The sequence below is a fragment of the Balaenoptera ricei genome, chromosome 20 (genome assembly GCF_028023285.1).
Source record: "Balaenoptera ricei isolate mBalRic1 chromosome 20, mBalRic1.hap2, whole genome shotgun sequence".
NCBI classification, from domain to species: domain Eukaryota; kingdom Metazoa; phylum Chordata; class Mammalia; order Artiodactyla; family Balaenopteridae; genus Balaenoptera; species Balaenoptera ricei.
The window spans coordinates 59,288,963-59,301,912 of NC_082658.1; the positions used below are offsets into that span (position 1 = coordinate 59,288,963).

General features: G+C 40.0%; 1 protein-coding gene across 7 annotated transcripts in view; it reads left to right on the forward strand.

Annotated features, from left to right (window-relative positions):
* Positions 1–12,950, forward strand: part of MYOCD (myocardin) — a 249,407-nt gene that overhangs the window by 187,784 nt on the left and 48,673 nt on the right. For 6 of the 7 annotated variants that reach the window (XM_059907682.1, XM_059907679.1, XM_059907684.1 and 3 more), the window contains exon 2: positions 6,698–6,763. In XM_059907682.1, coding sequence (XP_059763665.1) covers positions 6,698–6,763 — 66 coding nt within the window. Of the gene's footprint in view, positions 1–6,697; positions 6,764–12,402; positions 12,428–12,950 lie in introns of those variants that run through there. The other variant, XM_059907685.1, reaches the window with a different exon arrangement.

A 12,950-nucleotide genomic window follows, 5' to 3' on the forward strand; every position in this document is an offset into this window, starting at 1 on the left:
TTTAATCATTTTTAAGTGTGCAGTCAGTGGTATTAAATACATTCACATGGTTGTACAACCATCATCACCATCCATCTTCAGATCTTTTTCATCTTGCAAAACCGAAACTCAATACTCATTAAAACAATAACTCCCCGTGCCCTGGTCCCCTCCTCCCCTGGCAATCACCATTGTTTTCTCTGTCTCTATGAATTTGACTACTCTAGGGACTTCATATCAGTGGAATCATGCAGTATTTGTCCTTTAGTGACTGTTTTACTCAGCATAATGTCCTCAAGGTACGTCGACATTGTAGCATGTGTCAGAATCTCTTTCCTTGTTAAGGCTGAATAATATCCTACTGTATGTCTACACAACATTTTGTTTGTCCATTCATTCACTGGTGGACACTTGGGTTATTTCCACCTTTTGGTTACGGTGAATAATGCTGCTATGAACATGGGTGTACAAGTATCTCTTCTAGTTTCTGCTTTCACTTCTTTTGGACATATACTCAGAAGTGGGATTGGTGGATCATATGGTAGTTCTATTTTAATTTTTTGAGGAGCCACCATACTGGTTTCTATAGTAGCTAAACTATTCTACATTCTCAGCAGCAGTGCGATTTCGTCACATCCTCATCAACACTTGTTAATTCCCATTTTTTTTAACAGTAGCCATACTAAGGGGTATGAAGTGGTTATTTTATTTTATTTTTAATTAATGAAAATTATCTTGCCTGTCTCTGAGAAATACCTGCTCCGTTTGTTCACACTGTTTTGTTGAAGTTTGGAGCCTTTCTTTCATGGTGCTGACATTCCTCCCAGGTTAGGTGATTCTTGATTGTACCCTCACGTATGCCCTGTGGATACCTGTTAGACTGTCTGAGGCACAGGTGAGCACAGTCTGTGGGGAAAAGACACGTTGCTTCACAGTCTGAAGCCCACCACTGTGTCTCCCAAGATGACTTGTTTACTGCTCCCACCTGGAGACAGTTTCATCCCACATAACCAATGCCCGATCCAGTGTATGGAGGGGTACAGGACATAGTAGGGGCAGACCTCTAGCTTTGGTACCCCAATTAACAATGCTGTTACATTGAGCCGTAGACGCCCTCCTGCTCCAAGGCAAGGAGGATTCTTGGCATGGCTTTCCGTCACTCACTTGTGTATGTCTTGGGATGAGTTTTCCAGTCCAATCAATTCCATATTCATTTTATGTCTCAGAGATTACTTACAGTTCCAATACACTGAGGAATCCCCTTTTTCTTTCCCTGCGAAGGTATAGATTTTTTAAACTCTCATTTCTGTTATTTATAGCAATCAGTTGTGTACTCCGTCTGCCATCTTGAAACAGAAAACATATACTACTTTCGCTGCTAAGAGGAGAGAAAAGGATAAGAAGTGTAAATTAGTATAAATTAGAACTTAGCACCTAGAAACAGATCATGGCTTATATTAGAACTCTAATAAATGATGAAAGCAACATTACAAATCAGTGAGCAAAGGAAAATTCTTTAATAAATGGCAGAGACATACGTAGTTTGCCAACTCTTTGGAATAAATTAAAGTTATAGTCTAGCCTCAAACCATACATCAGATTCCACATGTGGGGATATATATATATATTTCTCTCTTCCTTCATATCACCAAATTCTTCCAATTTTTTTTGTTCAAAAGTGTTTTCATATTTTTCTCTTTCATTCACTTCTATTACTTTAATGCAGTCAATCTAAGTCAAAATAGCTTTATATCTAGAGAACTGAAGCAGGCTTCAAAATGGTTGACACTAGTAATGGGATATCTCTCAAAACTTTTTCCTTTATTGGATTAAGATCTATGATAAATACAAAATAATTGAGGATTCTTACTTACTTTTGGTGTAATATATAGAATATGGAAGTTATTTGACAGAGAACTTGCAAAATCACTTATTCCAATCACAATATTTTGATAGAATTTACTAGTAAAACAATCTGGGCTTGGAGGTTTTTTTGAGGGGGGAATTTTTTGGTAATCAGTGTAATTTATTTATTAAATATAGCATATTCAGATTTATGGTTCTTCTTGTATCAATTTTGGTAAGTTGTAGTTTTCAAGAAATTTTATCTAAATTGTCAAGTTTATTGGCACAAATTTGTTAATGATATTTTCCTATTATCCTTTCTAATGTCGAGGGTCTAGGGTGGTAATAACTCATTTTTTAATTCCTGATATTGGTAAAATTTATCCTTTCTCTCTCTCTTTTTTTTTTAATCAGTCTAGTGAAGGCTTTGTCAGTTTTGTTGTCTTGGCAAAGAACCAGCCTTTGGCTTTGTTAATTTTCTCTGGTACTTGTCTGCTTTCTGTTTTGAAGATTTCTGCTCTGATCTTTATTTCTCTTCTACTTAACTTTGAGTATACTTCTTTTTTAGCTCACTGTGGTAGAAACTTAGGTCATTGATAATTTAAATCTTTCTCCTAATCTAACAGAAGCACTTAAGACTCTAAGTTTCCCTCTAAGCATTGCTTTATCTGCATCCCATAAATTGTAATATGTTGTATATTCATTATCATTCCGTTCAAAATATCTGTAATTTCCCTTGTGATTTCTTTTTTGACCTATTAATTATTTAGAAGTTATCACCTAGTATTTTCCTAAATAGCACGTTGGTTCCCATTTCTAATTAATTCCAATGTGATCAGAGAAATACTTTATATGAGTTCAGTTTTTTTTTTTACGTTTATTGAAACTTGTTTTATGGTCTAGTATATCTTGATGAATGTACTATGTGCACTTGAGAAGAATGTTTATTCTGTAGTTAGTGGGTGTAAAGCTCTATAAATATAAATTAAATCAAGATGGTTGATATTGTTGTTCACATCCTCTATGTCATTAGTAATTTTCTATCTAGTTCTACCAAATGTTGAGAGGGATCTTAAAAATCTACCATGATTTTGAAATTGTCTATCCCTTTAATTCTGTCAATTTTTGCTTCATGTAATTTGAAGCTCTCATTAGATGCCTATCCATTTATAATTGCTAGGCCTTCCTGATGAATTGTCTTTTTTATAATTATGAAATGTCCCTTCTTTATTTCTGTTAATACTCTTTGACTTAAAGTATATATTAACTGATATAGCCATTCCACCTTCTTATGATTACTGTTTGTAGGGTGTATCTTTTTTCCATCTATTTGTTTTTAACCAATCTGAGTCTTTATGTATAAAGTGTGTCTCTTGTAGACAGCATATAATTGAATATTGCTTTTTAAAAAATCCCTCCTGATAATCTGCCTTTTGAGTGTTTCACCCATTAATATTTAATGTAATTATTGATTACCACTTTATTACTCATTTTCTGTTTGTCCCTCTACTTTTTGTTTCTATTTTCCCCATTTCTTGCTTTGTTTTGGATTATTTGCATATTTTTTAACATTCCATTTTAATCTATTTATTCTTTTAAATTATACCTCTTGGCATTTTTATTTATTAGTTGCTCTAAGGATGAGAATATACATAATTAACCTTTCACAGTCTACCTATAGTTAATATTATATCACTGCATGTAAAGTATAGAAACCTTGCTGTCATAAAGGGCCCTTTATGTTATAATTGTTACCTGTATTACGTCTACATGCCTTAAGAACATCACAAGACAATGATATGACTTTTCTCTAAACAGTATATATATATATATATATATATATATATATACACACACACACACACATATGACGTATATATTTCTTAAACTTAAGAAGAAAAAAAATCTTTAAAATTTACCCAGCTAGTTACCATTTCTGATATGCTTTCATCATTCTTGAATATCCAGGTTTCCTTCTGATACCATTCCCCTTCAGCCTGAAGAATTTCCTTAAGCATAGTAGTAAGTAATAAGGAATTTACTTCCTTATTGTAGTAAAGTCTGCTGGCAACAAATTATCCTGTTTCCCCTTTACCTGAGCATACCTTTATTTCACCTTCATTCCTAGAGGATATTTTCTATTCTGGGTTGACAGTTTCATGTTTTGTTTTCATTTTGTTTTATTTTCTGGACTCCACGATTCCTGCTGAGAAGTCTGTGGTTATTTAAATCAATGTTTCCCTTTATGTAATGTGTTGTTTTTCCTGGCTACTTTCAAGATTTTCTCCTTCTCGTTGGTTTTCAGCCATCGGATTATGATGTATCTAAGTGTTGTTTTCTGTGACTATATCTGGTTTGGGGTTTGTTGAGCTTTCTGAATCTGTAAATTTCTGTTTTTCACCGAATTTAGGGAGTTTTGGCAATTATTTATTTTTCTGCTCTCTTTCTAGGACTCTCATTAGCTGATATTAGACTTTCTGATATTGTGGCACAGGTACCGGAGGCTCTGTCCACTTTTTCCATCATTTCCCTCTCTCCTCTTCAGTTTGCTCTGTGTTCAAGTATACCGATTCATTACTCTGATATTCATTCTTTTTTCAGGCCTTTCGGTGAATTTTTTATTTCAGATATTCTACTGTTAAGTTTCGTATTTCCATTTGATTCCTTTTTATGTGTTCTGTTTTCTTGGTGCGACTTCCTGTCTTTACATTCATTTCAAGTATGCTTTCTTTTACTTCATTGAGCATAGTTGAAAATAACTAAAGTCCTCGTCTGATAATTCCAACATCTGGGTCACCTCAAGGTTAGCGTCTCATTACTGTCTTTTCCATGTAGAGTGGGTCACGTTTTCCTAATTCTTTGTGTGTGGAGTAATTGTGCATTGCATCCTGGACATTGTGAGTCTTATACATAGACTCCTACGGTCCTCAGGAGAATGCTGATGTTTTTGTTTTAGCGCACAGTTAACCCAGGTAGAGTCCCACTTTAAGCTCTCTCTTGCCTGTGTGCACAGATGTTCAAATTCCAGTTTAATTTTAAACCTTTGCTGTGCTGCTTTGAATCTGTCCCATGGAAACATCATTAGTGGATCAACCTGAAACTTGCAGAGATTCACACATGGAATTAGGGAACCCCTTCCTTCTCCAGCTCCTTCCCTTGCTGATTTCCCCCTTACTCCCTGGTGGGCAGCCTTGGTTGTCTGGGCACCTTTTCCTGATTCCTCTGGCCAGAAAGATGAGCAGGTTTTCTATTGGAGTTTTAACTACCTATGACTTGCCACTTCATGACTACAGGCCACCCTCAAGGCAAAGCCCTTCCACCCCAAAAGGAGAAACTCACCCCCATGTAAGTCACCTCTCCAAGTTTCAGCTCCTCCCTACAGTTTGCCTGATTTTGTCACTATTCAGAATCCTCAGGTAGTTACTTTTCACATTATGTTCAGAGTTTACGGTTTTTATCAGTAAGAGGGTTGGTCTGAAGGAGGGCTTGAATAATAAACGCTCATGTCGTTTTCGTTTATCCACAAAGTAAAATAATTTAGTCCTCTTTGTTGTCCAGTCCTAAGATGGAGTCATATGAGGCTATTCAGTGGAGCACAGTCTAGCCACCAAAAGTAATTAAAAGTATTTCAGCAACATTGGTCTCTCCCAAAGAAGTTTGGTGAGAAGCCAATTCAAAACCCACAGCAACACTTTTTTAAATTGTCTTTCTCCGTTACTTTCTCAGTATATCTTATGACTGCATTTGCTCTGAAGCCTCACTCTGAAATACTAAATAAACTTGAACATCAGCCCATATATCCTTTTCATTTTTGCTTCTCTCCTCTCCATTCTAATTTTATATTCATAAAAGCAATGCTTATTCTCTCTTTTCATTATAAGGTGATTAAACCAATCCCTCTCGTTGAAAATTTCTGCTCTTTCTATTCTTATCCTGAGCAACTTAAACCCAGGAACCAAGATGGTGAACTCATAATCTCCCTGAGAAAATGTAAATGTCCAAAGATGGGTATTTTTTTAGGAGGAAAGGGGTAAAGAGGATGAAAAAATCATAAATACTATACTCATAATATATATATATATATATATATATATGTCATATATATAAGTACTTATATGTATAAATATGTATAATATATATAGTCTGTGCTAGGGATAGTAACAAAGTTTTATAATTTATAGTTTGGACAGATTACAGTGTTTTAATTTTTCTAAGTAAAGCATGACTCCAATAGCCCTTCTCTGAATTTCCGGGTGGATTCCAAACTCTCATAATACTACCAGGTATTGATGACTTATGTGCCAGGCGCTCAGCTAAGCAGTCTTCATACACAGTTTAATCAAACTATATAGCAATCCTGTAAGGCAGGCATTGTTCCCAGTTACAAATGAAAACACTGAGGGTCAGAGAGGTTGAACAACTTGCCCAGAGTTACCCACATAGGAAGGGGCTAGAGACGGGATTTGAACCCAGGTGAGACTGGAGAGGCCAAGCTTTCTTTACTCCATCTCCTCTTTTGAAATCATGGCCAAGTTCCCAGCAGTGTTTGATGGTATTCACCTCCCAGGTGATATAGCAGGGGAAGACAGAGCATGGTGCTGTGAAAGTAACATTCACTTCACAGGGGAGACAAGTCTTCTAGTCTCTGGTTGTTACCCACTTGCTGCAAAACCCTGCAACCCCCTCAGCTTCTCTCATCCTTCCTTCTACACGTCTACAACAAAAACGCAAGTGTCCTTCACGCAGACTTTCAGAACTGTTCTAGAAATAACGCAAGAAGAGTGATGCAAAAAAAAAAAAAAAGTACAAGGCAAATAGAAGTGATTGCAATCAGTCTTAGCCCAACTCACAAACTAACACTTGCTTTTCTAAGTTTTACAGTTACGGCTTCAACAGAGAAGGACCCAAGAACAACTGGCTAACCAAGGCATCATACCACGTGAGTAGCTGCATCTCTTATTGACTGATCTGTACCATGGGACCGTGCAGCTTGGGAGCTGGAAAGCACCTCAGAGGTCATAGTCTAATTCCATGGATCAGTCTCCCCAGATCCTCACAGACTCTGTGTCAGCAGGAATCCCAGACCTTGGAGGCTTAGCCCCAAATGCTACTCACCTGTAAGGGCTTCCCTGTAATCATATAGGTTGTACCTAAAATTCCAATGTGGTGGTTTGTTTACAGGACAAACACAATTCTATGGGCATCCATCCCTCTCTCCTACTTTTAGAATTGGATCTAATCACTCTTCTTTCCGGAAGCACCAATCACATCATCTTTTTCTCACCTCCTCGGTTTCACTTCTGTTTGGGTACTTGAGTCCACAAGTAATTGAATATTGTCCAGTGCTTCCTTTCTGGAATAATGAGCGGCAATACCATTCTAGTGTAAACGGTATAACATTGAATTACTGGCCATCATTTGGGTCAAAGAAGAAGGATTATCATATCTTTTAGAAGATATGTTTGAAATTTCCTGCCAGTTTAGCAATTGAAGCTAACTTTTGGTTAGCTATAGAAACAGGAAAAGTCCTAGATAAATGGAATCACCATGTAAGCTCCTTTAGGTGACACTTTCTAACTTCTCACCCCAGCAAAATTTAAAAGTCAAGATCCGTAATGACTCCTGCAGAAATCCAGGTCCTTGTCATGACTGTGGCTTCAGGGTTAAGCATGCAACAAGCAAGCATGTGCCCTTAATTGAATATCCTGCAGGTAGTAACCTTGGTGCCCTGTGATCCAAGGTCCAAACATTTTAAGTGTAGTCCGTGCTTCAGAACCAGAACAGAACTAAGAATATTTAAGTCCCTTTCCTTTGGTAATTCAGGTGAAGTTCTTTGTTCATGGCTAAGCCCTACAAAGAATAAACAGCAGGTGACCTTATGGCAGAACAACTTTTTTAGAGGTTTGCTAAAGCACAGAAGAAAGATCTCACCCTGCAGTTGAAAGGCTGCTTCAGTAAAATGTACAGTTAGGATGAGAAACCAAAGGTACAAGTCTGTGTGGCCTGTTTCATCTCAGTCAGCCCAGCAGGGCAGGTGCTAAAACACAGGAAAGACCAAGAGTCTGCAGACTTCAAGACAGATAAATACGTTCGCACTCAAATGTGAGCAGGCCAGTCTTTTTCAGAATCCTGTTGCAAATGCATAGAATCGAATTTGTTTAACCACGTCTAGAAGAACGATTCACTAAGAATGGAGTGTAGACAAGTGTAGATCCACCAGGATCCTCTCAGTAGACCACAGTCTCTACCACGTGCCCTCAAATATAAGATGAGCACATCAGTTTCAGTGGGATTAAAATAATCTGTTCCTTCACGGGTGTTTCTTTCCCTTAATTCTGGAAAGGCAATTGGAGTAGAGAGGCCTGGTACCTTTGCATCCCCTCGAGCTGTTCACAGCTGATTTAAAGTTTAACTACGTGCTTATATAATCCAAGCCTGGGTCTTGCAGCTGGCTTTTGGATGAGAATAAACTTTTGTTTTTAGGTTGCTGGGGTTAAATTTCAGGGAATCAGTGAAACACCTAATAAAAATAGGAATGAACCCGATGGTACCTTTTTACATAACACTCTTATGTAAGTCATGCAAATTGAACGTCCATTTGTAGAGTCGAGTCCAATGAAGATACAATATTTTGTTCTCCAGGATTATCAGAATCAAATAGTGTACATATTAACGAAATACTGCTTGACAGAAATTTTGCATCCATAGCCCATTGTATGATTAAGATAATTGCTGGGGGAAAGTCCTAAGAGTAATGCAATGATATTTCTTTTTAATTCAGCAAAATGAGAAGGGTTGATTAAGCATTGTCAGTTTTCCTTACTCTTTAGCCATCTTCTCTCCAGGCTTCCCAAGGGTGTCGATTCTGCTGTGGAAAAATGTCAGAGCCGCAGCAGATGCACCCTGCAGGCCCAGCCCCTAGACCTCGGTGACTTAGTGCTTCTGGGGAAGCCAGACCCAGACGAGCCTCTGCACCTGCTGAGAGGCTGGGGGCCGAGATGGTAGCCTCTTCAACCCAGACATGAAACATGCAGTCTGTTTACTCAGCGCCCCCGGGGGTACGTGTGTAAAAGCAGCCGCTCCAGAAGAGGGAACAAGAGCCCACAGTCTCAGGGTCCTTTCAACTCAACCAAACTCAACACATTTCATGATGAACTTGACTCTCTGCAGGGTGGTATGCCAGGTGCTGTGGGGGGCCACAGTGAGCAAGACCGTCCTTCGCGGAGACTCGAGATTTCAGGGGAAAAGGTGACAAGAGACACAGATAGTATGAGTCAGGGTGAAACTAGTTATGTTCTACTAGAGGGCTCTTTATGTCTTCCTTCTATCATTTGAATTTTTTGAAGTGGAAGGAAAGCGGAAAGGAGGAAGGAAGGGGGTAGAATGGAGGGAAGCAAAGCCAGTAGTCATTGGAGATCATCTAATTTTGTGATTTTCAGTGTTTTTTAATAGTTAAAGATATTGTGTCTGTGTATATATATATATATATATATATATATATATACCCCTGATGGTGCAGTGGTTGAGAATCCGCCTGCCAAGGCAGGGGACACGGGTTCGAGCCCTGGTCTGGGAAGATCCCACATGCTGCAGAGCAACTAAGCCCGTGCACCACAACTACTGAGCCTGTGCTCTAGAGCCCGCGAGCTGCAACTACTGAGCCCGCGAGCCACAACTACTGAGCCCGGGAGCCACAACTCCTGAAGCCCGCATGCCTAGAGCCCGTGCTGTGTAGCAGGAGAAGCCACAGCAATGCGAAGCCCGCGCACCTCAACGAAGAGTAGCCCCCGCTCGCCGCAACTAGAGAAAACCCGTGCACAGCAACGAAGACCCAATGCAGCCAAAAATAAATAAATAAATAAAAATTTTAAATTTATGAAAAAAATATATATATATACACTGGCTGGAACAGGGTCGGGGGCCTCTGTCCCATTCACTCGGCTCCCCTCATCCCTCCTAGATGACCCTGATTATCCTCCCCAGAGCGCTGGTCCTCTTCAAACAGAGTTTGAAAATCCCTTCCCTGGGCTTCCCTGGTGGCGCAGTGGTTGAGAATCTGCCTGCCAATGCAGGGGACACGGGTTCAAGCCCTGGTCTGCGAAGATCCCACATGCCGCGGAGCAACTAGGCCCGTGAGCCACAATTGCTGAGCCTGCGTGTCTGGAGCCTGTGCTCCACAACAAGAGAGGCCGCGATAGTGAGAGGCCCGTGCACCACGATGAAGAGTGGCCCCCACTCGCCGCAACTAGAGAAAGCCCTCGCACAGAAACAAAGACCCAACACAGCCATAAATAAATAAATAAATAAATAAACCCAAAGTTTAAAAAAAAAAAAAGAACCCTTCCGGAATCAAAGAAAAAAGTCCTCCTTTAAAAAAAAAAAAAAAAAATCCCTTCCCTAGTCCAAGTCTCATTGTCTTTAACCTCCATGAAACCGCGATTGGAGAGGCCTAAGAGGCTTTTCAAACATCCCAAAGCCAGGGCCCAGTGTGGTCCTACTTACAGACCTGAACCGTGAGACTTTAAATGCACGCACAATAAAACTAGTAACACAACCTCACGTTATCCATACATTGGAAATAATTGCAGTGTTCCCTCTGAATTTTCAGGCTTGTCATAAATTGCCTAAATGGAAAGCTTATGGCCAAGTGAATTGTTCATTGTCCTTATGGTATTATTGGATGGTTCTGCAGTTTTTAGCTGGTCAACGGAAACACCTGCTCTCCTTGGACAGAATTAGTCATGAGTTGTACATTAGATTAAATCCCAAGGGCATTGTCCATTGCAAAAAAAAGTGCAGTCCACTCCTAGTGCGGCAGAGCTGAGGCCAGAACCCGTGTCTCCTGATCCTCGTATAGGGCTCTTGACTCAAATATTCAAAAGGAATCACTGGAACTTTAAAAGCACTTCCTTAAGTTTCTATCATCAAGCATTTTGTGGCCAGAAAAATTCATTTGGAATTTGGGAAAATAAAAACATGTATATGTGAAAATGCCAAGGAAAAGCCCATGGTTTTAATGAAATGGCTTTGGGTTCTACGTCATAATCTATGTCTCACCATGACCAAGAGTGAATGGAAAATTCCACTGAGTTTGCTCTATGGCTGGTCTCATTTCAAATGCACACCAAATTGATGATTAAGTAGAAGGTTTCTCCCCCACTGACTCCAGTGGGACCATGTGTGACTTTCAGTAGACTAGTGAAACTGGTCCACATGGATTGAATTTAATTTCTTCCTCCTTCATGGGCTTGCATCCTGCAGGTTTCAAAGTTGCTGATGAGTAACCAACAGGCCACAGCAATCAGAGAATCAAAGTCTCTTTTATAATCGCCCTTCATCACCTCTCTTAAGCATGTACTCATATCTTACCTTGTATATATTATAGGTTTAGGATTTTCCCCTTCCAGTGCTTTGAACGCACTTAAAGGCATTTTTCCTTGAATTTAGTCAAGGAAGGCAGGGCTCTGAGATCAGCACACGGCCCCTCGAACAACTTTAAACAGTGGGAAAGGGTTCTCAGGCCAGAAGCATGGGCCCAGGTTAGCTTCTAAGATTGCTTTCACATTTATAGTATCAGTGGTGGAATTCACATTTTCAAAAGAGTCGTGAAATCTGAGTGAAATATCCTTTCAACATTTACGTAGAAATATTACTTTAAGAATATATTGTTTGGACTCCTCTCCAAAATCCTACCTCTGAATCTCAAAACGGAGATTTCAAATTGCCTACTTGTCACCATCAACTAGAGTTCAAAGGGATGGCTTTGCCGCCCCTCCCTGCCAGGCTCAAGGCTGCAAGAGGACATCAAGGTTCTCTTATTTTCTCTTGCCTTTGAGACAGAGCCCAGGCTCCTCCTCTGGAGACCTATGGATGGGGCTCAGATCTGTTCATTATTTCTCAGGCAGATTTTCTCCACTATCTTCTTTTCTCTGGGCATCACTCTCCTGGGTTGAATCTTAAATACCATTTTATTCCAACCATTTCAGAAGCCTTAGTGCAGAAAGACGATCAGCTCTGAGTTTTCAATGCAAAAAAAAAAAAAAAAACGGTCATAGAGCAATTCAGTAAATATTTCTACCATCTGCTGGGAGGAAGGCCTTATGGAACACAGAGGAGTCAGACATGAATTCTGTTTCAAAGAGCCTACAGTCCAGAAGGTTCCCCAAATCGCTCCTGCTTAGTTATCCCCATTAATAATATTGGACAATGTCCCACCACTACACGGAGTGGGTTTCTGGGAGAATTGAAGGAAATAGATGACTTTCTCTCCCTTTCCTTCTGCTACTACAGTGGGGCTGATCTATATGAACCCAGGGGAGAGAGGAGGGAACATTGAGTTTATTCTCCGGGATTATAGAAAACGAGATTAGAGACCTGAAGTGGATTACAGAGGCCCAGGGGCCCAGAGAGGCTGCGACTTCTCCCCAGAGACTCAGAGAAAGCACCGCTGGCCAGAAAGAAGCGTCTGGGCAGCCGGGTCCCATGGTCTGATCGATGTCAATGAATGGAAAGATACGATGAGCTATCTGTGAATGGTGCTGCCTTTATTTGTTTTGCAGACTAATCCAAGCCTCAGCAGACACATACTTACTGCAAAGCCTTGGTAAATCCCTGAATTCTGTGATCCTCCTCCTGAATAGCAAGAAGAATGACGGGGCAATTCCTCTACCCACAGCACATGCAGCTTCCTGATAGTTTTGAGACGTTGACGGGGCAAAGTCTTCCTTCCCTTCCTCAGTGCCTTCATCTGACTTGGCTTCTCCCCACAGCACCCTACATACCACACACTGTTGGCTGTTTGAGCAGAACACGGCACAAGGGTTTCATCTGTCCCTCTCCCCTTCCTTCTAACACCTCAAATTCAGAGATAGGAACAAAAAGGCGCCCTGGATTTTCATGCCAAGCCCATTTGGGTCTAAAATCCTCACTTCTTTATTTCCCTCCCTCTTTCCTTCAATTTTCTAGTTCCTCGCTCCTTAGAAACTAGTAAACCAGTGATGACAGGCACCCTTTGAATTTGTCTTTGAACCCTTCTGAGAAACTCCAAAGTATTCATGTGTGATGCATTAAATTCTCCAAGTGTGCAAGCCAGGCCTTAAATATTACAAAGCTCCGTTGGGAGAATG